Genomic DNA, 24,793 nt, shown 5'->3' on the forward strand with positions numbered 1-24,793 from the left:
CATGTTTACATCAAGATTAAAAATATTACATTCAAGGTACCCGCTGCCAGCCAGACCAGTGGCCACCATGGTCTTCATATTAGATTGCTGACTGCATTCACAGCGCATTGCCCGTTAACGTTGTGCAGCATGATATGTCGCACTATATTCTTTTATAATGAGAGCTTCCTTAGAAGTATCAGAGAAGAGAAATGCACGACATATAAGATGTGTTGATGTTGATGTGACATCAACATCAGGTCAGCTACATGCATGGCGGCAGCTTCTCAACACCAGGCAGCTGCGTGAGGGAATCAAAATGTGCGGATGTTCAGAAGATGGGCTGCTTGGTCGTTTTGTAGAATCTAGACATAATACCTTCGACACTGCTTGATATTTTTGGTGCGCGTCTGTGAGAAGTAACCAAGGTCCAGATATTGGTAGATAGAACAAGATTGCTGGAGGCTTTGCTGCCCACACACCTAATTTTCATATAATAAGGTGCTTGGGGAGCAGTGGTACCTTCTGCATTACCGTCTCTGTGTCTTTACACTGGCAATTTGCTGAGCACAAGTACACGAGTGCAGCGCTTGATGGCGTCGCCATCAGGCTCTTTACCATCATTCCAGCGAAGCTTTCGGCCGATAATTCGCATTTGGGCGTGATTCTATCATAGCTACTGTCATGAAGGAATATGTAGCTTTTGCTTGCGTTACTTTTATTTTTTCCGCGCTGCAAACGGAGTGTTACAATCTGCGTGATGAATTCAATCCCTTTTGTGGGAAGAGCAACTGCTATCAGCTTCTGAGGTACATCTCATTGCAGGAAGAAATGCCGATTGCTTATGTTGCCTTTTGGTGTTCTTGAATGTCAGTCTGATAGTGTGGCACCTGACTGCGTTGAAATCAATCACTTGTTCGATCTTGGCAGGTTGGAGCAAAATGCCTCATTGCAGGAGGTTAAGAAATCGTATCGCAACATATCCTTGACGCTGCATCCAGTAAGTATTTGGTGGATCATGTACACCTGCATCAGAGGTCAGCTGTTACTTTGTATGTGCGGCCATCACTCCTCAATTGAACCGATGCCTGCTGTGGAACAGGACAAAAACCCGTCAAAGACAGCTGCAGATGACTTTGGCAAGGTGGCCACGGCATATGAGATTTTGTCCAACAGCACATTGCGTGCTGACTATGACTATGCCCTCGCACACCCCAAGGAGTATCTCCTCAGCCAGTACCGCTACTATGGCTCCAGAATATACAGGGAAATGAAGATCCCGGCCCATTTCACCGTCACAGCCGTCATCCTGCTTTGGTCCCTCATACAGTACATCACCAAGCGGCAGATGTATGACAATGTATGTTGCCCCCCATGCTTGTCCCTCTAAGATGCATCTCTGGCTACAATTAACCATCCAGTGAAATATGGCACTCAAGTGGCCATGAGCTGAAGGAACGCCCTCTGAAAGCTGAAGCTTCACGTGCATGCTGCGCAGGCAATGAACAAGATCCGGAAAGACCCAAAGTATCGTTCGCGACTGAGAGAGCTGATGCAGGAGCAGTCCAGCTTCAACTCCAAGAACCGCAAGCAGCCGGGCAAAGCGCGCAAGTGTGACCCCTCTGCTTTCAAGCTCTTCCTCTGTGTTTATCTGCCGGTGCAGCATGTTGAGCACCAGCAGCTGGATGCACTCTTTCCAAGGGATGCTTTCTAGTGTTTATGCGTCTCTTCCTGCGTTTCCAGCTTGTGCCTAAGCCCGCTCTCAGACATGCCTCTGGTGCAGGCTGAATGATATGAGTGCTGAGGAGATGGAGGCGCTTAACAAGCAGGTAGACAGCGAGGTGACCGTGCAAGGAGGCCGCTCAAAGCCCACCATGAATGACATCCTGGTGTTCCAGATTGTTTTGCTGCCATGGATTCTCGGCAAGGTGCATCTATGTCTATACCTCCTCATACCTGACATGCACAGGCCCTAAAATTATACATACGAGTCTTGGGTCCTGTTCCTAAACCATTCCCTGGCATCCCCTCTGGAGAAGAACCATTGAAAAGTGGCAGATGTCTGTCATGTGAGAACAAGTATGGTGGCTTGCAGATGCTCTGGTGGCAAGTGCAATGGACATGGAAGTACAGGATAAAAAGGCAGCCATATGATGAGGCTGCGCAGATCTACCTGACCAGGGACTTCCTGCGGATGTCTTCCACTGCCTGGGATGCCCTTGAAGCCCCAGAGAAACAGGAGATGCTTGATAAGGAGCTTTGGATTGAGGAGAAGCAGAAGGTGAGCATTCAGGACGATCTAATTCTTAGGGGTTCAACTGCTGGTCCTGGTGGCGTGCTGGCGCTCCATGTTCTGTGCTTGTGAGAGTCAGCAAATTCGTCAATAGATACAACGACTCATTCTGATGAGCAGGCTTACCAGATGCACCGGGAGAAGGCCAACCAGAAGCTCGCAAAGAAGAGCATGAAGAGGATGGCTCAAATGGTGGCAGCTGGCATGCCAGTGGCAGGGGATGATTGATCAAAATCACGATTTGTGCTCAGCCAGATCTCATGAATGGCTATGGTCACTCACAATTGGCAATTTCTTGCCATGCAGTGCATAGATGTAGATCTTTTAGTTTGCAACTGAAAAGCCGCTTCAAACTCTATTTGATTTGTGAATTTTGGATATGCAAAATGCATGCCACCTTCCCATGCTTATATGAGAATATCAAGACTCAGAGGCAGCCACTGTGCGCACAGTACTGCGGTGCCGCACCGGCCCGGGCTTAAGTGGCTGCAGCAATTGCAGGGCACTGCACCGACTGCGAAGCTCTGCAAAATTTTGCAGCCTTTAAAGCCATATGGCCATTTGAACACATCAAAGTGATTCATCTGTAACCACATTGGTGAATAGAATAAAGTGAAACAGGTGGTTGGGCTCCCGGTTCCTTTTTGTGCACTCAGAATTCGGGGGAACCATTTGAGGCGACGGCGGTCTATCCCGGGATATGCAGAGGTTCCCCCCCTTCCCGAAAGGGACTTCCGAGAATCGATAGGCCAAGCGTGGACCGAAGATGGATAAAATCTTCAGATGATGTCAACACCTGAAGCATTTCATTCGATAAATTAATCCTTTTATTTCTATTCCGCTGCAAATTGTCAATGAAACCTGGAAACAGACTCTTTCCAAACCACCATCAGAACGGTTGCTCTCCACTGATCTCATGGTGATACACCAAATGCACTGCAGTGATAGCTGATCTAGAGATGATGAAGGTGGATGGGCGTGTCCTTAAGGACTGCTTGGAATTAAGGTGCTTTCCTGGCCTTCTCCATGCCAAATTTGATCGATCAGAGTACTGTGTAACATCTTCCTCTGCACTTGAAATTGAGCGACTTGATGAGAGGGATTTCGGTGACAGATATGCTGAAGGGCGAGGTTACCATGTGAGGGCAAAGCAGCGCCTTGTAGCTGGCTCCATAGTACTTGAGGTAGCCGCTCCCGCTTTCTCTTGTTACTATTCAATCCCTTCAGGAACAGTCTTTGAGAGACATTCTGGCGTCTAGTGAGCATACAGCTGCAATGAGAGCCAGAGTACATAGTAGTCGTCCAATATGCAGCCCCTAAAGGGTTTCATAAGGCCGTCTTGAGAGTTGCGACATCCGGATCACCAACTTGTTGTGTTCCTGCAATTTCAGGAGAAGCCATGCGCGGTGGCACTGTCACCAAGCGCTGTTGGAGAACAGTGCAGGGCATGCCTCATGATTCTGCCGCCAAAGCTACGTGACGACCCCATCAAATGCACCACGTAAGCCTGCCATTATGTCCAAAATGTGAGAAAGAAAATGCTTGCTGGTATGTGCATACTCACATCACCTGTTGAGGCTGCAAGGGATGGCATGAGCTCTCATACTGTGCCCACAGGTGCAACACAGCATGGTATTGCAGCCAGCGGTGCATGAAGGCGGACGGCAGCAGACATGGATCCAGCGGAGAATGCAACTTGCTGCAGGATTCCAGCAGCATGTGAAGCTCTGTCACATCTCAACAGACCAAAAGGACGAGGGTGGTCATACTTGAAATATCTTTGCTTCAGATCAAATTGAAAAATGAATGCAGAGCGCTGATCCGGTTTTGCTGTGCAAATCTGCAGGAAGGAGCTTGGCACATTTGCGAGGGAAACCTGCCTGGCCCTCCGCCTGCTGCAGTGCAAGCGCGGAGAACCCCCCTTCCAGAGCAACTGGGAAAAGTTCATTGGTCCACAAGCAGGGTGAGCAGCACATCCTCATTTTGTCCAACTATTATCTATCATCTGTAAGAGCCGAGGGTCTTCCAGCCCTGTTTGGCAAGGTTAAAGGCAGGTGCATTGCTCTAGCATCCAGGCGCCCACATTATAATTTGCGGTGTGACACTGCGCAGGGAGGATGCACACATCTTGTGCATGGCAGCCAAAGCGGTGGGGAAGTCGGAAAAGGCGGCAGCGGATGCAGGAGCGGCGGGGGCACTTGTGAGGGAGGAGAAGGCGGCTGCAGAGGCTGTGTGCCAGGTGTTCACCAATGCCCTGGAAGTGCTGCCCTCCATGCCGGTGGCATGCGCTTGCAACGCCGAGACCATCCACAGAGGTGACCATCCCGGTCTTATCAGGCTTAGATCATCCATCTATACTTGACGGAGAACCCGGAAGGAAAGTCACTGCGGGAGTGCATCACCGCAAAAATAGGCGGCAGCTGGGCGACAGAATCAATGGGACAAGAACTGATAACTTGAAAAATCTCATCAGCCAGAGGTGCTACTCGGGCAGAACTCCAGATGAGTATCAGGTACTCGACTTGATGATTGTAGTTGTCTGTCTTATTGAGGTTGGTCGAGTAGAGTACCTGATACTCATCTGGAGTTCTGCCCGAGTAGCACCTCTGGCTGATGAGATTTTTCAAATTTATCAGTTCCTGTCCCATTGATCCTGTCGCCCAGCTGCCGCCTGTTTTTGCGGTGATGCACTCCTGCAGTGATTTTCCTTCCGGGTTCTCCGTCAAGTACAGATGAATGATCTGAGCTTGTTTTAGCTTGCTCTGCCAGTGGCATATTGGGCTGTGAGAGTGTGTTGATGCCAAGTACACGTGCCCAATATTGTCAAGGATAAATACTGGAAAAGAGGTTTCTCATGCTGTGTAGTGTACATGGGCAGGGCAGCCTCCAGCAGCCATGTACAGCCTGATCTCCCGCTTGAACCACTCCTGCCGGGCCAACACCGCCTACCACTTCAAGGCAGGCGGCGCGGTCGTGGTGAGGGCGGTGGTTGACATAGATCCAGACGAGGAGCTGTGCATCTCCTACCTCGACCCACTTCAGCCCTTGTCCAGGTATGTCCTACCAAACAATCCTGGGGCTCGCGGACAAGTCATGTTTTTAATTGCTTGTTGGCCAAATCTTTTGGTTAGATTTGCATGAGGGATGCCATTGCAGAGGATGTTCAGCACAATGTCAGGCACTCGGGCTAGAGGCAGACCCTTGAAGAGCTGGAATGACTATGGGAGGGATGGCGTCGATGCTATTGGGCATGCATATGACTGGTGGAGGAAGTGCAAAAATCGTGAACACTGGACACAATGATCCAAGTATTGCTTGACGTACCTAGTCCTTAAGGACAGGAAAACGTGTATAAAATGATGATGCATGAGGGAAAGTAGTTTTCCTGTGTTGCAGGCGGCAGGAGGACTTGCAGCAGCGCTTCTGCTTCACCTGCAGCTGCGAGCGCTGCACGTTGGAGCAGCAAATGCTGGCGTCCACAGGTGACACTTCCATGACTGGCCTTGGCAGAATACCCAGCAGTGCAGGTTCACATTGCTACTTTTGCTTGCCTTGATCTTGCTGCATGTCAGCTTCTTCTTGCAGCTCGGGCGTGGCTCAGCAGTTTGCTCTCTGTCTGATCACAGATGAACTCGAGTGATACGCACTTGGATCTTGTACTTCATCATTCCAGCCTTCCATTGATCCGCGAGGTTTCCTTTGCTCTGAATCCCCAGGCCATGGCACACATCCTGCTATTCTATTGTTTTGGGCAGGCTTCAATCGTGGACACTCACTGGCGAGGACTTCTGTAGTGTTGGGCGCACTAATCGTTGTGCGGCTGCATGCAATTGCAGGCCTGCAGGATGGCACACCTGCACATGCGCCGACGTGGTTCCTGTCAGCGATAGCGCCCAATGCGGTCGGGACAGAGGTGGACAGCTGCTTGACAAGGCTGACTCGCCAGGCAGAAGAGGAGTTTGTGCGCCAGGGCAATGCCACAGCCGCCTGGACAGCCCTGGAGGCCGGCATTCTGCAGGTCTGTTCCAGCACATGCTATCACCTCTGATATGTGAGGTTTCGCTTTTCAGCACAACAGGTATCCACTTCTTTCACTTGCTAACAGATTTTTTTTGCATATTCTGAGCGGTTCACTTCCCTTGCTTGCCATCAGACAAATAAGATGTCCTTTGTCTGGTCGAGTCACTTTCCGATCGGGGTCATTTACCATCCTTTGATCTGCTGGGAGTGTAGCAGCTTCACCTTGACCTGCACAGAATGGCGCCCCACGATTGGTGGTGTCCAGAAGTTGCACGTGATTGTTGCCTTGTCTGCCCAACTCTGGGTTTCCCGCCCGATACCCTGAACGTCACCTGAGGGGTATTGCGTTGCTGGCAGGGCCAGAGGTATCCCGGGCTACTGTATGTATAAAGGGTATGTATCCGACCTAGGAGTGCCTGAGGGTTAATGGTTTGGTCCTTGAGATGCGAAACAAGCTAGGCTGCAGACTTTTGGAGGCGCGCAGACGTGGCTGCAGACGCCCTGCATGTATGCGCTATGGCCTTTGGTTTTGGGTTTGCCAACCTGTAATGATAATAATAATTCGGGAAGTAAGGCTGCTTAGTGTGTGGGGGACCATGCAGGCTGTTGAGGAGGGGGCGCACCCTTACCACTATCGCTGCCTGGCACTGTATGCATGCCTAGTCAGCGCATACAGGGTGAGCGCCAAGCTAGGAGCTGGCCGCGTGGCGCTCCTACGCGCCGCCATGTACACGCTGCTGCAGGCCGGCGCTGCTGAGGCAGTCCTGGCTGTTGGTGCGTCCGCAGTGCTCCCCTAGCAAAGATCTCAAGTGGGTGAGACAGACAATGCAAGGATCAAACAGTATTAACGCACTCAGTTCTCCCGCATGGAAGTGTGCAGAGGTGCAGAGAGATTGGCCCAACAAATACTCTGGCAGTCTCAGCAGGGGTGGGCTCTGCGCACATATATCTCACAGCATGAACCAGGGGGTACTGAAGACTACAGGGGGTCCTGTACCACCTGTAGTCTTTAGTACCCCCTGCATGAACGGTGCCAAGGGACTTTGAAGTAACAATGTGCGCATCTACCCACACGCATGATAGACTGCTGCCATCTTGCTGCTTGCTGCTCGCTCTGCTGCAACGTGCTTGTTAAAGTGCTGTAGGATCAATGACCAGTGTTACTATGAGAAGGTTGAATGCTAAATGTTAGTGAAATAGAATGTTCGGTATCGTCTTTTCCGCATCAATAAACTGCGCATGGGGGTGTTTGAGGGGTGTGGGGTGCTGGCAGGCGAGTACGGCGCCATGCCTCAAGCGGCCGGGGACTGGAGCGAGGCAGGGGGGCTCCTGTGTGAGGTGCTGGCGGCCGAGCTGGCAGACCTCAAGCATACACCGGCACAGTCAACACCACCAGCCTCCGTCAGCTCGCAGGGTCCTGTGCGGGGCAGCGCTCAAGACCAGAACCCCTCCAGCACACAGCGTAGCTCAGGAAGGGCTGGTCCTCTCGTTGATGCGCTTGTAAGACAGCGTGCCAATGATGGGACGGCAGGCCAGAGGCGCGGCGCATCAGAGGGGAACGAGTCATTGGGCGAGGCTGCACGGATGTCAGGAGAGGAAGACAGCCGCCCGAGCAAGCGGAGTCGGGTGACAGGGACTCCCAGTGAGCCGGCCACTGTGTACTGGCCGGATGTGCTGCAGGCTGCGAGCGGTCAAACGGAGTCGCGCAGGACAAGTCCCCGAAAGTCAGTTCCTGAGCCGCCGGCTGAGTTTGCTGCGGGCGTCTGCGCTGCGTGGGCCGCGCTTAGCGCCACCTGCAAGCCTCCCATGGAGTCTGCTGATCGGTCTCATGGCAACATGGCCGGTGGTGACCCGGAGCAAGATGAAGCAAGTGATGCTCCGCAGCGGTCAAGCAGAGAAGGGGGTGGGTTTGAAGCTGCTTCGCATTGGGAGGGTGATATTTCTGATCTCCGGACGCTGGCAGGGCCTGCTGGATTCCTGTCCTGCAGCCAGCCGCCACCATCAAACGCTGAGCTGCGGGAAGCGCTTCAAAAGGAGCTCAATGGCAGCGGTAAGCTTCCTTGCCATGACATCCTGACTATTTCTATTCATCTCGAGAGCTTTATAACACCCTCATCATATAAAGCTTGCCCTCATGAAGATGCCAAAATCAGGATGGAGGCGGTGGGACATGCTGACATGCACCTGGAGAGAACAGGAGCTGACAGAGTGGTGTGCTCTGCAAATACGCAGTGGATGTTGAGGAGAATGTGCGGAGGCTGGAACACATCGGCATCGGTGCCATTCTCTGTATGGCGCATGCCACATCACTGCTGAGGGTGAGGACTGGACCAGACAATACCTTTAAGTGAGTGCAATGCAAAGCTCGCTTTTTTGAAAGGTCTTACAGGATCATGAGACGCGCATCTCTGAGCATGAGTATTGTGCATGCAGGTGACGGCAGGTTATGCTCACCCAATGAGTGAGAGCAACATGTTCTGCGCCTTCTTTGCAGGACTGCCTTACAGCATAGCTTCAGTCATATCCAGGGCGGCAACCCAGCTGTCATGCTGACAGTAAGTTATGCAGCATGCCTCGTGAATGCCCTTGTTTGACTTTAAAAGCAGTGCATAGAAGCAGGTACTCTAGGGATTGCTGCCCTGACCCCAGTAAATGATCCTCTTCCATTCAAAAGTGTGTCGCTCAGCTATGAGGAACATTTATTGCTCCTGATTGCGTCCGCATATTTTTTGCAGCTGCAATGAAGATATGCGATGAATATGCATTCGGCGGTAGTTGAATTGGTGCCAGCAGCAAGCACATGCAGTCTAGAGGACACCGTTCCTGGTCAAGACTCTGATCCGAGTCAAGCATCCTCAACAACCAATTTGCTGTGGACTTTATTTTACATGGTTTGTCCCACATATTAACTTCCTGGCGCGTGGAGGGCCTATGTTAAATGCGCACGAGGGTAGCATGCACAACATGCAGCCTAGACGTGCAGCACGTCAGGCTACTTCCTGAAATGCATCTGCACATTTGCTCACTCAAACACAAGGCATACATATACAACTCAATGTACAGCTTACAGCGTACAACTTCAACTCACATACTTCCACCTCAGTTGTGGATGCCTGGTGTTTTTCCTGCAGTTGCAAGAAGCGTAGTGCACCATCATCCAGCGCATGCCAATTACAGACCTATGAGCCTTCCACCACCTTCAGGACCACCTTGCCGCGTGCATGCCCCTGCTCCAAGTACTCATGCGCCGCCCTGTCAGCACACACCCACTGCATCAATATAATAAGGCGTCGACTCTGAAGGCCGTATGTAGTTTATCATAATTCAGACAGGAGACCCTCCCTGCTTGAGAAATGGGGTCTCCAGGGTTCAGTACATCTAGATCTGCTGCTCATCCTTTTCTCAAAGACTCATGCTCGTATGCTCTGTGGCACAACTTGTGGTATCCTGTGTCCTGTATGCTTTGGGGCTGCCCTGATCTTTCAACAGCTTGCGTGATTGTGATGCATGCAGGCAGTCCCCACAGATATTAACAGTCCTCCGGGGACTCTAGTTTTAGAAAAGGGCTGAATGTAGAGATCCCTGCCACTCGCAAGGAGGAGGGGCGCACGGTGCATCCACGAGGGGGTAGGTGCGGTCCAGAATGACCTTGACCTTGCCATCGGCCGCCATGTCAGAGATCTTCTGCAGCTGCGCGCCGTTGGGGGACACTGCCGTGATCCCATAGGTGGGCCCCATCCTCAGCAGGCCCTTTGCCACCCTGTCACACACCAGCACACTCGTGTCAGCAGAGGCGCAGGCGTACATCAGCGGAGCAGGTCTGCAAGTATGCAGGCCAGAGGTCTGCTATTCTGCAGGCTGAAGCTCGCAACTTCCAAAGGGTCCGCCGAGTGATTCGTCTTGATTTCGAGGTCCGTGTCTTGGCCATAATGCTGTCTGCGGAGGTATATCGGTCTGTCAGATCACTGTCATGGAGCACAAATGAGTCGCTCCACAATGGTGTATTATTGCCGGTGGCCTCCTGAGTGTGCAGCACAACGGAGGCGGCTTTGTAGGGTAGACTTCAAAGGCCTCACCCTGTGACAATGCGGATAGGGGATGTTTTCTCGTTGAGGATGAGCTGGTAGTGACCGCGCCTCTTCAGCACTGCATAGCTGCGCGTCTCCACAGGGCCTGCATACATTCATTGCAGTGTTTGCTGAGGACCATTAGTTTTTATTCACTGCAAGGAAACTCTTATATTGTTAATTGAAGGATGCTGGCATGCTCAAAGAAGGGAAGGAGTACAGATGTCCACGCCAGAAATGAAATGGGAAGGGGTGCACATGTCCAAGCTGGGATCATTCTTGCAGCTCACCTCCCACTGGGTCGATCACAGCATCCACCGGGTTGCTCTTGAGCACATCCTCAAAGCGCTGCGTGGTGTACTCAATCACCTCATCTGCACCCAGCTCCTGCAGCACATGTTTAATCATCATCCCTTGCCTTGCCACAACACTCACAGGTGCTAGGCTGTGGGCACAATGGCTGCAGCGCCTCTCCCCCACTGGGGCATGCCGATGCTACACTGGAGGGGTGCACCAGGCATGCCAAGCAAAAGGTGTGCCGAGGACATCGGAAAGTGCCTGCATTAAGCACGCATGCGCAACAGGGATGCCCACCTTGGTGACGAATTCGAGGTTGCGGGGGCCTGCAGTGGTGATCACATGCGCGCCGCGCGCCTTGGCCAGCTGAATTGCAAATGTTCCGACACCGCCAGCCCCGGCATGGATCAGCACCCGCTGCCCCTCCTTCACTCCAGCCGCCTCCAAGGACTGCGCTGAGCACCGATACTGTGAGAAAACTCCAAAGAGCTGCAAGTTCAAATATGATGCACCAAACAGAGGGAGGGGGGATTTTCACCTGGAAGGCTGTCAGGGCAGCCAGGGGCATTGCACCGGCCTCGTCAAAGCTCATGGTGGCTGGGGGAGCGGCCAAATCCTCCTCCTTGACAGCGTAGTACCCAGCGTATGTGCCATCTTTGTTCCAGGGCTGGAATCCTTTTGTCAGTGCAAAGACCTTCTGTCCCGGGTTCCACTGCGCATGCATGCAAAACAGATGAGTGCACAAGCAGCAGCACGCATCCAGTTGTGTCCACCTATTCTTTTTCAAGACTGTACACAACCAAGAATGAGGCTGAACAGGTTCAAAGGCTTTGTGGTTGGATATAGACAAACCTTGGAAGTATTACCTTGGACTCAGCTGGAGCATTCTCAACAACACCCGACAAGTCACCTCCAGGGATCTTCGGTTTCGAAATGATGAATTTCATCATCTCTCCTTTGCGGATTTTATAATCGACAGGATTCACTCCTGCAACATTAGACATTCTCACATCCAATATTGCTTGATCTGTCTCTCGGAGAGATGAAAATTCCGCTAATCTGTCTTTGATTGTGCTGCATGACGTCTTCAAACAACGAAATAAACAACGAAAATGTCTGAAAATGAGAGTTGGTGGCAACCTGCAGCATGGATCTTCACCAGAACCTCTCCTTTCCGGGGGCGTGGCTTTGGATACTGCACGAGCTTGAGGACACTGGGCGGCCCAAACGTGTCAAAGACAATGGCTTCCATCTCATCTGCCATCCTGAATTTCCACAACGTTCATGAAGGCCATGCGTCACATTCAAAATGACGATGCCGAGAAGGTGATGATCTCATTTTGCAATCTGTCCGAGGGAACGCCTCAGCAGACTTGGACCTTGACCATCTGGCCAATTATGTGCAATCGCACAACATCTAGGATCGACTGTGATAAAATATCGTGCTTGTGTCTAACGGAGAATCACTGAGGAGTAGTGGCAGAATAAGCGGTCAGTGCGAAGGCGAGTGTGTCCAAAGATCTGAGAGACAGGGGTTTCTGACGCGAAGAACCGGTGCGGACATGTCAATGAAAAATTACTACCCTGTTAGGAGGGAACAGAGTGACAGTCCAGACATTGCTCTGATCGGCGGAAGCGCGGAAGGCCTGCTATGCGCCTTGAGCTTGTCTCATCTCGATTCTGTGAATGTGAAGGTAAGTGAATTCTGCAGAGGACAGCTTGTGCTGTTGCACAGTGCATTAAAGATCATGGAATATTCTGCTGCTGAGGCAACGCCAACACAAGCATGCAAAATTCTCAATCGCTAAGAGTGCCAAGTAGTACAAGTCCAAGGTTTTGTCCAAGATTTTCAAGCCAGTCTTTCCCTCACAGGTGTACGAGGCAGCAGATGACGTCGGGCTAGGTTCAAAGACCTTGGTAAGTTCATTGTCATGCCTGTGGCTTGTGCTTGTGTGTGCAGCTATGATTTACAAGCTGGGCAGAAGAACAAGGGGCCAGTAGTACTAGGGGCTTCTGAGCGGGTTTCCTGTGTATCCAGGTACTTTCTCCAAATGCACAGAATGCAATCTACGCTATCAGCCCTTCTCTTTACAAGAGCCTAGCAGAAGGGGCATTGCATACCAGCCATGCAGAGCCTTCAGGAAAGCACAGGTAATTGCTCAACCCTATGCAGCATAGGCTACGCTGGCTTCGTTGATCCAAGACTATGCCCACTTTTCTGTGCATGCTTAGCAAAACTTATGCTGCAAAAGCATAAAAATTGCTGCTAACCACGTTGCACGTTGCGACAGTGGGAGCCAGCGGACATCCAACACTGGCGAGCCACTGTACACTCCTGCATCTCGAGGCATCCACACACCCTTGGAAGTTGACGGGGCGCTGCTGCACTCCCTCTGCCTGCAAGCGCTGCCACGAGGCTCTGTGGAGACTTCCCACCAGCTGACTGGGCTGCATGAGGACCGTGATGGCATGGGATTGACCTTCCAGGTGTGAATTGATTCCAAATCCTTGGCGAATTAAAGAGATCGATAGATCCTTCCCTGAGTTTGGTCACTGCACAGCACTCCAGAAACACATTGGTAATGTAAGGGCGCGTTTCTATTTTCTGATAGTCTTTTATTAGTCTGCCCGATCTATAGGGGCCATCATTGTTATGGCCTGCCCAAATGCACATCGAGAAAACAGGGGCTACGAGCTCGGAACAACAGCAGATCCACAGATAGATGAAGGGAAGAGACTAGGGAGTGTTCAAGAAAGTGCCTACGAGCGGACCACTCTAGTTGCTGTGAATGGACAGCTTCGAAGGGTAGCATGCTGCATGCAGGGGAGGCCCTCACTGCGCACAAAGCTGGTCATTGGAGCAGACCCATCATCGCCTGTTTTTGCCAAGGCTCTACAGGGGGGCTCACCGTGGGGACGTGCTCGCATTGCGCAGCTGTGCAATGACGTGGCGCCTCCTCTGGGATCAGACAACTCTGTGCAGGCAAGATCCTTGACATCACAAGAATCAACAAGCCCACATATATGCTGTGTGTGGATTCCTGACTAAACCTGTCTTTATAATTTGGTCTGGGCCTTGAATATGCTGCATGGAGCTCCTTAATCAATGCATTTTGCTGCAGGCTTTGGGACTGCCCATTGAAGCGGTGGTGGAATTGACATACAGCTTGTCTGAGCATGGGCTCATGCCAGCAGCCATCAGGAACTTTGTTGCTGTCATGTCGGAGCGCACAGCCAATCACAACCTGCTGCAGGTGGGTGTGCTCTCCTTAATATACCCTGCCAGGCATATTGAAGTCCGGTCACAGATGCAAACAATGGCTGTTTCACATTAGACTTCTTGGCTTTGACACATGAGATATTTAAGTCTCTACATACAGTACTTAGAAATGGAGTGGTGCAGGCTCAGAAGCCATTCCCTCCCATTGCACAGCCAGACGCCCTGAAGAGTGCTGCATCGCCGCCGCTTGGATCCTCACCCCCAATCGGTTTTGGCATCCCGGCTGCCCTGAAGATGCAGGTGAGAAATTGTTACATCTACATTTGACTGTGCTTGCAGCACATTTGTTGAGCAAGCTGAAGGGTGAGCACAAACATAAAAAATGTGGTGCATGGTCAAGATCACCATGTTTGTTGTAAACTCATACCATGCATGACTGCATTGCCATTATGGTGTTGAGTGCGGTGCATGCGCACAACAAAGTTGAACGCAGGATTGTGCATTTGATGGTCAATACTCTTTTGCAGGATCTAAGGCCACTGGAGCCGCCAAGGGGCTTGTGGAACCATGCAGCAGCGCGCTGAGTATGAGGTGTACACAATATGTTAGAATGTATGAGAACGTTGTGATGCTGCAATGACTTTGACACGTATTCCCTGTATTCATGAGATTGACTGAGAGCCTCTGACCTGAGATTGGCGCGTTGCTAAGAAATCCAAGCACTTTTGTGGGGCAGCCCTGCGTCTAGACCTTCCTTTCTTTTGTGTTTACTGTCTCAATGTCAGTAATTGGTCTCATCACCTGTTTGTTGCCTCCATGCCTTTTTGTTGGCGCATTTGCCTTGCAAGCCTCAGTGCAGCGTGATGAAGTGGTGATGAGTGAGAAGTGGTACTTACTGTGAAGCTTTGCATGATCACCATGATGGCCGTTGCTTCTAGCCTTGGATGACAGGCATGTTCACTGAATACATGAACACATCGCAGAGCCCTCTTTCACTGTTACGCTGGACAAGTACTGCTGGGGAGAGGCAAGCAAAACTTCATTCTGCATGAGGTGGCAAGCTTACCGAGTCGGGCCACGTCAAAATGCTGACGTCACCACTAGCATGTCTCTATATCTGCCCAGGATCAAAGGCAGGAGCGACGTAACATCAGTGGTTGTACCATCAAGATGGCTAATGTGGTATGTGGCCGTCAGACACTAGGACCATGCTTGATCGCAGCTGATGCCAGCCAGAGAATTAGGACATGTGGTGCACACAAGCTTTCAATATCTTCTCTCTTGGGCCGTAGACATGGAAATAAAAGAGCCAGATGTTCACATTTAAATTTTGCAAGCTCTTCTCAAGATTCACCATTAGCACCTAGCCGAAGTGAGGACACTTTGAAGTTCTTGGACAGCTTGTTAGGAAGCGTGGATGACGGCGAATTAGAGGGCACAAGCATTTCTGCCTTGCCAAACACCACATTAGCAAGTAATGTTCCGGATGGACCAGATTCCGTTCAAGATATTGTATCTGTACAGCAGCTGTCAGCACCTATGCGTGGAGACATGCAGGCCGGCAGTCGGTACGCTTTTGTGACAGTGACATCGATCGTATAATCTGTCTGGCCTTATCCATTCAAATGGCAGGTTTCTTGGTTTTGTGCTATCCTAGCTAGTGAACATAGTTGCTAGTGCAGGCGCACAAGGGAGGTAGATGCAGTGCCAGTGCCTCAGTCACTTGTGCGGAACGCCAAAAACTTCCTCCTAGAAAAGCTTAAACGAGCCACTGCAGAGGACCTTCTCGTAAGCGACGATGCAGTTGCTCTACCCAAGGTACGATAGCTCACATAGAATTACCACGTGTGATCATTCAGGCTTGCTGGTCACCCAGATGTGGTTGCATTTACATGCCTTGTTTATGCCACAGATCAGGCCAAGGGTGGCGTATCTTCTTCTGGCGATCAACCTTGGGGTGTATGGGGCGGGGCTTGTGGCTGGGCTGGGTCCAGAGGGCGCTGATGCTCAACAGGATTATTTTTTAGCACTGGCCAAAACGGACGTCGGTGTAGAAGCTGGAGAATACTACAGGTGGGCACACATTCCCTCTATCGGTTCCATTGCAATGAAAGGGACCTGTCGTCCTGTTTTCCTTGAATGGCTCCTGATGCAGTCTGTGTTTCCCCATATTTAGTGTGGACATGATCCCGTGTATGTGAAATATGTTTCAATACCATCTTACTGCAGGTTAATTACAGCAAACTTCTTGCACGACTCCTTTGTGCACCTGGGTTCCTCCTGCTACGCTCTAGCCACAGTTGCGCCAGCCATTGAGGAGGTCCTCGGATGGGACATCTTCCTGGCCACATACTTGCTGTCGTCAGTTGGGGGATCTGTGGGCACCTTCATTCTGGGCGATGCGGTGACTGTGGGAGCCTCCAGTGGAATCTTTGGCGTCATTGGTGGGTACTCTGTTTTTGCATCGCTGATTGTCTATTTTATGACTCCTTGGATTGGGCTGCTGCATTATTGATCTTGGCATGTTAGTATAGACTTGCCAAGGCTGATAGTGATGCTTGTTTTGCAGGAGCTCTGGTGGCCTATCTGTTGAAGAACAGATCCCTGGAGCGCACTTCAAAGCAGCTGGTATCCATTGCTGGCGTGGTGGGCGTCAACCTAGTCATGGGCGGTATTCAGGAGACTTCTATTGACAATATAGGCATGTATCTGACACCTCACCAATGCATCTTGTGCCTGAAAGCAGATTGCTTACGATAAAATTCCATCATCTGAGGCACAAGCGTGAGTCAAAGAGCTGCTTGAAGTAAATGCCAGAAAGAATGTGAATCCCTCTGAAAGGAATGGTATGCTCCACCACAGGGCATGCAGCAGGCCTGCTGACGGGCGCTTACATCGGCTATGGACTCTCTCCTGTACTGCTGCCGCCGAAGAAGAGCTCGGATGCTAACACCTCAGCTGTACAAGAGAATGAGCAAAGAGAGCAAGAGGATCAGGTAGATGTAATGCATGTGGACCACAGCGGCGCTCTGCGCAGATGGGCAGGCTATGTTGCCTTTGCCGCGACATTAGGACTCATGACGGCTGGAATAGTAGTCATGCGCACAGGAGAGCTGCCTGCACCCAAGGGCCTTGAGCTGCTTGTATTTTGATGTCCCGTAGAACGTGTACCGATGTCTTCTCTTTTTGGATGTACCAACAGCTGTATCATGCTGTGTCCATGTATCTTGCTGCCCAATGAATGCCTCGGTCAATTGTTGCAATTTTTGTAGGACGACAGCAGATCTAGATAGGTGGACGATCAGACAAGTAGGTATCTAGTATTAGCTTTTTTTTGGTTGTCTACAAATGCATGCAAACAGAGCAAAGGACTAACCCGTAGGTGTAGGGATATACTAAAGTACGTCTGCCAGAGCCTCTGAGCACCTGAGGTAATTTCAAGAGCGTGTGCGGTCCGTAGTGCAATTTCCTCATGATGGCTCTCATGAAATTGCCATCGTAAAAATGTAATGCCATTGCCTGGAGCCACATTTGAGAGCTGATCGGCCTTTATGATACTCATCGTTCCAGGTGCATCAGACCACTTCAATTACAACGCCACATTATGGCCTCATACTGATGAATGCTTGCTCACATTGGAGAGGCACCAATGCGCCTTTCTTCAACAACACGATGCGTAACGCAGATGACAGGCACAAAACAGTCAATGCGTAAATATCAGCCGTGCTGGGCTTCAGCCTGCAGTTGGCCCAGGAGCTTGTCCATTCTGTAGCGCATCACTGGCTGTCCATGCCTTGTCCTTTTGCGCAGCAGCTTTGTCTGCTGCTTGCGCTGCTTCTCTACCTCAGCCACCTTTGCCTTGTGTGCGTCAATGTCTGCCCTCCTTGAGTCCCTGGCCCTCGCCTCAGCATCCTGCAAGCATGCACCCACCAGCTCATGAGACCCTGCCGAGCATTTGCCCCAAATTCTGCGGTATGCGGCATGCAGTTTGCAACAAGCACAATATTGGTAACAGATGTGACAGGCACCTTTCTGGCCTGTACTTCTGCCGCAATGCGCTGCATCCGGGATGGTGGCCTGCTCCTGTGAGGCTTCCCATGAGGCAGTTTCTTTCCTGCTGTGCCCTCGACGCCGTCTGAGCTTGCTGCAGCTACATGGGCACTCCCAGAAGCTGCAGCTGCAGATGCCCCTGCTGGGCTGTGGAGTCTTTCCTGACTGTGAACAGGCAAGTTTTGCTGCCTGATAGGATTCTGCTGCTCCCTTGCTGACCCTGCAGCAGCCTCTGCTGGCCGCTCCCCTTTTCCTTTGTGTATCTTGGCCTCATTGCTGCCACTCTGTTTTTGACGACTCAAACCCCCTTGCCTTTCCGCGGTTTGTTCCAAGCTCTGTCTATGTGATGCTGCAGGGGGCACATCTTCATCACTTTCCTCGCCAATCATGTCACTCTCATTTGTCTCATCATCCTCATCCGGCACTGGACCAGCCCTATGTGCAGGACACAAAACAATCATTCAGATGATCTGTAACGTCTTTAGTCAATTTAACACACTGTAAGAATGATGGAAGAGCTTGCACCCAGTCAGGGTAGATGTGTGTGCAGCATTTGAGCAGTCCTGCAGCTCACCGTGCGCGGATCCTGTCCAGCTCCGCGTCTCCTTGTGGACGTGAATGGGGGCTGCTCCGCACATTCGATCTCGGCGCCTTTCGAACAAGCTCCTCCTCATCTCCATCACCCTGCACGTTGTCTAAAACTTGTTGCATCGCATGATCTTTGAAGTGAAGGATAGACCCAACCCAAACAGGAGCAGAGAGAGCTATACCTGTGTGATGGGTCCCGCCAGCGGCACAAGCTTGCCTTCCTTCGCCAGACGCTGTTTCAGCTTCCTGTACTTGTTCACCTTTTTGGCATTCAGCGCAAATTCCTTTTCTTTGGCCTTCTTCTTGTCGTACGATGTAGTCTTTGCATGAGCAAAGCGCTCAAGACTCAGCCCCTGTCGAGGCTTCGATTGCTTCATAAGACTTGCAAGTTTCTTTTAAATTCGCAGATCCCGCACTAGTTATCCACTATTAAAGTCTTCTGTGTAATTACTTTCCTTTCACCAATTTGAGAGCTTCATGCAACCTGTGTAAAACTAAGCCATCACAAAAAACCCTCAATGCTTGCAACAATACATTCAAGCGATCAATCTCCCAAAAAAGAAACTCGAGAGTACAGAGGAAGGAGAATGGCCGCGTCGCCGCCACGTCAGAGATGATGTAAACGTCACGTTCTGACACGGCGTCCTGGCGTTGAACCACGCCACGACCTCCAAGAACAGGTTCACATAGCTCCGCGTAGACGTCGAAAGAATCCCCCAGGTTGTTGGTCTCATTACCTATTTCCTTTGTTCCTGCTACATACAGACCGAAACAACCATGACGGAGGCACAGAAGGGGACCTTCGCCGTGAAGGTGCGTACGGTGCATCTTGTTTAGGTTTCCCCCTTCTACTTCAATGAGTTTGGTTGTCATATGATAAGTGTTTGCGAAGTTTACATTGTATGAGATATGATGCCTTGCGTTCTTCATGCCTCTCCGTCGCCGTTTCTTGCTGTACTAGTGGTTCCCATTTAACTGGTGCGTCGGTGCAGTTGCACTTTCACGTTTGATTTATAAGACGTTGCAGGGTATGAGGTCTTTGTAAAATCTTGTAGACCATGCCATCTCCATTGGATCGCGAATACATCACATTAAAAAAGTTCTGCTTTTTCTGAGCAGTTGTTTTGGTGGTATACAGGTGGGTCTGGCCCAGATGCTGAAGGGCGGCGTCATCATGGACGTCACGACTCCAGAGGAGGCTCGCATTGCAGAGGAGGCCGGTGCCGTTGCCGTGATGGCCCTGGAACGCGTGCCTGCCGACATTCGGAAGGAGGGCGGCGTGGCCAGGATGAGCGACGCCGAGGTCATCAAGGCGATCAAAGCGGCCGTGACGATCCCCGTGATGGCCAAGGCCCGCATCGGCCACTTCGTGGAGGCCCAGATCCTCGAGGCTTTGGAGGTGGACTACCTCGACGAGTCGGAGGTGAGCACTTCCTCTGAGCCCCTCATCGATTCATTACAGTCCTGATTTTTGGTGATTCACAGCTCTGGAAACGCACTTTGTTCTTTCCACTGATCGCAGCTCCTGTGCACGAGCAGGTGCTGACTCCAGCAGACGACCAGCACCACATCAACAAGCACAACTTCAAGGTGCCCTTCGTGTGTGGCTGCCGGGACCTCGGCGAGGCCCTGCGCCGCATCTCCGAGGGTGCTGCCATGATCAGGACAAAGGTGAGCTTCCTACCGCAACGGACCCCTCCCTGACCCTCTGCAATGCGCAGAGTCTTGTTTCTCACTGTAGGCTGATGAGATATGGACAAAGAGAGTTGAGCCTGAGTGGTTGCACTGAGCCTAAGAGTCTTGCACACAGCTGACCCTCAGAAATCAGCCCTGATGAGTGGGATCATGTGCAGGGTGAGGCTGGCACTGGGAATGTGGTGGAGGCAGTGAGGCACTGCAGGTCGGTCATGGGCGCCATCCGCGCGCTGCAGACCATGGACGACGACGAGCTCTATGTGTACGCCAAGGAGCTGCGCGCCCCTATCGAGCTTGTTCGCCAGGTCAGCCACACTATGCCACAGTATCACTGTATTGCTGCTCCGCTGCTCACTTGACAGCTCCTTGAACCCAGGCATAAATTTTGACTGTCCTCTTTCGGTTTCTTGTTCTGGCGCGTGATCTCCCCCGCCTCAGGATCATGTGCTGCGGAAGACGTTGCAAGAGGATAGCCAAAGTAGCGCTTTTCAATATTTGGGCAAGGCGCTAGGGATAGCTTGGGAGAGAGCTGCATCAAGGCGCATCGTGAAGTTGCATTTCGCTAGGATTAGCTCTGGAGAGAGCTGCATTGAGAAGCCGCATTGAGAACGTACACTGAGTGGCTTCTATGATTGTGTGCTCAGACAAAGCACCTGGGCAGGCTCCCAGTGGTGAACTTTGCGGCTGGCGGTGTGGCGACCCCGGCCGATGCCGCCTTGATGATGCAGATGGGCATGGATGGTGTCTTCGTTGGCAGTGGCATCTTCAAGGCTGGCGACCCGGCCAAGCGCGCCCGCGCCATTGTTCAGGTCCAGCCCTGAATCGCGCGGACATTCTTATTGACCTTGATTTTGTCTCTACAGATTTGTTTCTGCGCTTCATGGTGGGGTGTCTTGGAACTTTGTTCTTGTGCTTGTGGTGCTGGGGTGGCCAGATATATTTTTCTGTGATTGCAATGCTGGGGGCTCTGGTCATTGGTTTGTGTGAGCACTGTTGTTTCCCAAGGGGCATCTGAGTGCAGAGCATGTAGTTGCAGAGGCGTGCTGACTTCTAAAAGCAAATGGGAAAGGGTGTGCTCATGTGGGGAGGGGTAAGTAAGGAGCGTGTGTGCACCGCAGGCTGTGACTCACTACAACGACGCCAAGGTGTTGGCAGAGATGAGCACTGGGCTGGGCCCCGCCATGGTGGGCATTGACTGCCGGGCGTCCGACTTCTACAGCTATGCTGCACGCTCTGAGTGAGCTTGTACCGCTTGTCTGGGCTGCAGCAGCAGTGCTCTGTTGCAAACACATGCCAGATGCACAGCTGCTTCACCTGTGGTGAATGCAACTCGTGCTTAGCCGTGTGCATAATTGACCTTGTCCTTTTCTTGGGAGGAGACTAACTGGAACTTGGCATTGAGTGTCTGTTAGTCTTAAACTAATTTCCCTAGCACCGTCCTGAAATGTGGCTTACACAGCTGTCATAAGCGCTCTGTCATGACTTATATGAGGTAGTTGCTTGCTTTGTGCTTGTCAAAAGCTAAGCGTGAACAGTCCTGTCGTCTTTCAGTTGTCATTGAGGGATAGTCTCCAGATGTTCTTTCTTAAGATTATTTGGATGCCATCTCTTTTAGCTCGGTCTATGTACGACATGGTCTTCAGTGGCCTGGAAACAATATGTAACGGAGTTTTGTACAGGCCTCAACTGTCTAAGGACCCTTTTCTGCTGACATTAATAAATGTTTAGCAGTAATGTTGCCCGTCTGTTCTCACCTTCTGCTCTTACTGGACACATCCAGCAACTATCTTCAGGGCTTCAGGGCTGCAAAGTCTGATACACACACTAAAAACCTGTCTTTTTCACCTCCTGAGACCAGCACATTTGGCTAATCGAACCACATATGCATGTACACACTGCAGTAGCAAACCCTACACCATAGTGCAACTGTTCACGGGCACCCTGGACCATTGGTCTCCTCACAAGAGCACATTTCGACGCAGGTCAGACTGTAGTGTTCCTGTCATGCCTTCCTGCCAGCACAGGCTCGAGCCAATTTTAGGGGCTGCCTGTTGTGCTTATTGTACCCTGCCCACTGAAAAACGTCTGAACATATTGCTTCAATTCCCTTGGGTACACATGAGTGCATGCCAGCTGAGTTCACCGAGTCGCAAAATAGCAACGAAAGAGCCAGGTGCTTTCTTGCGTACTTTATGTATCTTGAATTTTCTACTGAAGGGCTTCTGGGCAATTTTCAAGCCTGTTATTGTCACTGGTGTATTGCTGCCCCTTGGCGAGGTGAGCTCAGGGACGCTGTCAATATGCAGACTTGATTATAAGAATAATCCTCTTATTATTTAGGGCAGAATGTGATTGCTTGCAATGCTGCTAAACTTGATCAAGAGCAACTTCATGAAGAGCTCATTAGCAGCTGTGCAGATTGACTTGTGTTTCCTTAAAGCAATTGAGGCCATGAGAACCTTCTTGCTGATGACTGATGCGTGATGACTGAAATTGAGCCTGCCATTATCTGCATGAGTTTTCAGGTTTTGGTTCTAAGCTCTGATGAAGAAGCAGCACATGTGAGGGGTCCTGTACAGATATACTGGCTGACGTGTGCACTTCTGGACCAGAAGTTCTGGTCCTAAACAGGCCGTTGACGAGTCAAGACCACTGTGACAATTAAGAATGCTACAAGACTGACATCGGTCCATATCATGTTGCGCATGTTACTCTTGCAGTTAGAATCACCACATATGCAGATGCATCATGCATGGTGCTGCAATTGTTTTTGAAGTGATCACAGATACCCTGACCATTCTTCTGATGTCAACAGCTTGCAGAGGCACCTCTTATTCGCATCTGCTGCAAACCCTGGCGGAATTGTGCCTCTTGAGATCTGCATGCAATTTGTAAGCTACGAACGACGCCCCAGGACTTTCTGGATCCTATCAGGCCATGTGCCCAGAAAGATGTCTGCTTGTTTCTTTGCTTGATGCTTCTCGATTGCTTCTACCATCACGACTGTCTCGGCCCAGTGCAACGCCATAAAAAATTTTGAAGTCGTCTCTCAACTGCCATGTCATGTCTGGAATGTGAAGCCCAATTTCGATGTTCCCTACGTCCACGTTGTCTATATCGATGTTGCACTTCCCAGCTTCTCGTTTAAGACGGTGCTTGAGAGGAGCCAGATGTTCGGCTCCAAAGCCGGTGCTGTGCCAGCTTCCTTCTCCAGGGAAGCTGCTGACCTACTTTATGAAGGCAACTTCTCTCTTACTGTTATCGACACATGAGAAGCGTTTTGGAAAGTGCATCACAGAGAAATTATTAAGATGCTTTGATAGCACCTCACCTTAGCTCATCTGGACGCACCCGCAAGGGATGGCATCAGGATGGCCACAGCATCCAGATTGGTCCTCGCGGCACCACGCGTAGTTCTATATGATGGTAAGATATGCGCAAATGAAAAAACTTACATGATTGCTGGTATGAAGCTCTGAAAATTTTCCTGCCGTTTATGGACAGGCGTTTGCAACCTGTGCAACTCGGGCATTCGCTTTGTAGCCAAAAGGGATAGCACCAGGACCATCAACTTCTGCGCTGTACAAAGCAAGCAAGCTCAACCGTACCTCGATGTGTACGCCTCTACATAAGGATATCCCTTGTGTCCCAAAACTTCTCAGCGGATAGACAGAGACCTTTGGCACCTTTGCAGGTGCCGGCTTTCGCGCGAGCAGGTGCTCCAACGCTTTGTCTTCATCCAAGGAGACAGCTGTTCGAGGGCATCAACAGCTGCGCTGGATGTGAGCGTGCTAACTGCTTTAGCAGGACCTCTGTTGCTCAAACATCCTTGGGTAGTGTACCGTTTATGACTTTTATGTTTGCTCCAGGTCGCAGGGCTCTTGAAATTCCCCTGGCCGCTGGCACGCGTTTTTCTTATTGTGCCTGTGCCTGTGCGCGATGCTGTGTATGGCTTTGTGGCCCACCACAGGTATCAGTGGTTTGGTAAGACGAACCAATGCCAGGTGGGAACCGACTGTGACTCTCTTCAGTCTGCATGTGCCCATCTGCTGACGGGCAGCCATGCTCACTCGCTACAAGCTTCATGCACTCCTTTGATGTTTCAAGGAAGCAACGCACCCCCGCAGTTCATTGCATCCTATCGCATTGCGGAAATGGTAATTTTTGATATGAGTGGGTGCTCGCACATTGGCATGCAGGTGCCAGACAAAAGCATTTTGGAGCGGTGCCTTGATGCACAGGAACTCATAGCAGCGAGGGCTGGGGTTGTGGACCATGACACAGATGACAAGTAGATGTGAGAGAGATAGTTGGAGCTCTGATCCACGCTGAGAAGCCGTGCAGGACATGCGTTGCACCATCCTTATTCAGTGCTGTCTTTCCCGCCATCACTCTCCAACCTTCCTTCAATGAAGTTCAGTGCAAAAACAAGCACTAATTCAGCAGATGCGTAGCAAACAATTTAACATTATGCAAAGGCTTGTATCCTAAATCTAGATGTAAGAAGATCACAGACTCCTGTGCGGCCAAGTCATTGGAAATAGCATCCTTTGCTACTGACCCTCCAACATCTGTCTGCTATGC

General features: G+C 51.0%; 7 protein-coding genes across 7 annotated transcripts; 5 read left to right on the top strand and 2 right to left on the bottom strand.

Annotated features, from left to right (window-relative positions):
* Positions 1 to 365: 365 nt before the first annotated feature.
* Positions 366 to 2,876, top strand: COCSUDRAFT_53179 (DnaJ-domain-containing protein). Its single transcript, XM_005648478.1, has 7 exons — positions 366 to 788; positions 910 to 979; positions 1,082 to 1,339; positions 1,478 to 1,590; positions 1,763 to 1,907; positions 2,075 to 2,260; positions 2,393 to 2,876. Exons 1-7 carry the CDS (start codon positions 664 to 666, stop codon positions 2,498 to 2,500), a joined length of 1,005 nt encoding a protein of 334 aa, XP_005648535.1. The 5' UTR covers positions 366 to 663; the 3' UTR covers positions 2,501 to 2,876.
* Positions 2,877 to 3,726: 850 nt separating this feature from the next.
* COCSUDRAFT_62519 (hypothetical protein) lies at positions 3,727 to 8,804 on the top strand (the record flags this gene model as incomplete). Its single annotated transcript, XM_005648479.1, has 10 exons — positions 3,727 to 3,773; positions 4,119 to 4,235; positions 4,385 to 4,587; positions 5,151 to 5,325; positions 5,669 to 5,754; positions 6,109 to 6,290; positions 6,895 to 7,066; positions 7,566 to 8,342; positions 8,525 to 8,610; positions 8,787 to 8,804. The coding sequence occupies 10 exons, from the start codon at positions 3,727 to 3,729 to the stop codon at positions 8,802 to 8,804; spliced, it is 1,863 nt and encodes a 620-aa protein (XP_005648536.1).
* Positions 8,805 to 9,164: 360 nt separating this feature from the next.
* On the bottom strand, positions 9,165 to 11,924 carry COCSUDRAFT_65685 (alcohol dehydrogenase). Its single transcript, XM_005648480.1, has 8 exons — positions 11,797 to 11,924; positions 11,523 to 11,644; positions 11,195 to 11,368; positions 10,954 to 11,106; positions 10,650 to 10,746; positions 10,369 to 10,465; positions 9,903 to 10,052; positions 9,165 to 9,544 (listed from the first exon to the last, which is right to left on the bottom strand). The coding sequence occupies exons 1-8, from the start codon at positions 11,918 to 11,920 to the stop codon at positions 9,472 to 9,474; spliced, it is 990 nt and encodes a 329-aa protein (XP_005648537.1). The 5' UTR covers positions 11,921 to 11,924; the 3' UTR covers positions 9,165 to 9,471.
* Positions 11,925 to 12,087: 163 nt separating this feature from the next.
* Positions 12,088 to 14,791, top strand: COCSUDRAFT_53180 (hypothetical protein). The gene is made up of 8 exons (XM_005648481.1): positions 12,088 to 12,350; positions 12,529 to 12,573; positions 12,695 to 12,807; positions 12,948 to 13,143; positions 13,481 to 13,639; positions 13,779 to 13,910; positions 14,060 to 14,176; positions 14,404 to 14,791. The coding sequence occupies exons 1-8, from the start codon at positions 12,219 to 12,221 to the stop codon at positions 14,458 to 14,460; spliced, it is 951 nt and encodes a 316-aa protein (XP_005648538.1). The 5' UTR covers positions 12,088 to 12,218; the 3' UTR covers positions 14,461 to 14,791.
* Positions 14,792 to 15,427: 636 nt separating this feature from the next.
* Positions 15,428 to 17,028, top strand: COCSUDRAFT_62522 (rhomboid-domain-containing protein; the record flags this gene model as incomplete). Its single annotated transcript, XM_005648482.1, has 6 exons — positions 15,428 to 15,444; positions 15,559 to 15,694; positions 15,789 to 15,949; positions 16,106 to 16,320; positions 16,446 to 16,547; positions 16,739 to 17,028. The coding sequence occupies 6 exons, from the start codon at positions 15,428 to 15,430 to the stop codon at positions 17,026 to 17,028; spliced, it is 921 nt and encodes a 306-aa protein (XP_005648539.1).
* Positions 17,029 to 17,593: 565 nt separating this feature from the next.
* COCSUDRAFT_62523 (hypothetical protein) lies at positions 17,594 to 18,891 on the bottom strand (the record flags this gene model as incomplete). The annotated part of the gene is made up of 4 exons (XM_005648483.1): positions 17,594 to 17,788; positions 18,289 to 18,361; positions 18,501 to 18,610; positions 18,697 to 18,891. The coding sequence occupies 4 exons, from the start codon at positions 18,889 to 18,891 to the stop codon at positions 17,594 to 17,596; spliced, it is 573 nt and encodes a 190-aa protein (XP_005648540.1).
* Positions 18,892 to 19,209: 318 nt separating this feature from the next.
* COCSUDRAFT_53181 (vitamin B6 biosynthesis protein) lies at positions 19,210 to 21,895 on the top strand. The gene is made up of 6 exons (XM_005648484.1): positions 19,210 to 19,327; positions 19,653 to 19,937; positions 20,054 to 20,185; positions 20,368 to 20,514; positions 20,854 to 21,018; positions 21,328 to 21,895. Exons 1-6 carry the CDS (start codon positions 19,292 to 19,294, stop codon positions 21,448 to 21,450), a joined length of 888 nt encoding a protein of 295 aa, XP_005648541.1. The 5' UTR covers positions 19,210 to 19,291; the 3' UTR covers positions 21,451 to 21,895.
* The last annotated feature ends 2,898 nt before the right edge of the window (positions 21,896 to 24,793 follow it).

The sequence above is a fragment of the Coccomyxa subellipsoidea genome, assembly GCF_000258705.1.
Source record: "Coccomyxa subellipsoidea C-169, whole genome shotgun sequence".
Lineage (NCBI taxonomy): Eukaryota > Viridiplantae > Chlorophyta > Trebouxiophyceae > Coccomyxaceae > Coccomyxa > Coccomyxa subellipsoidea.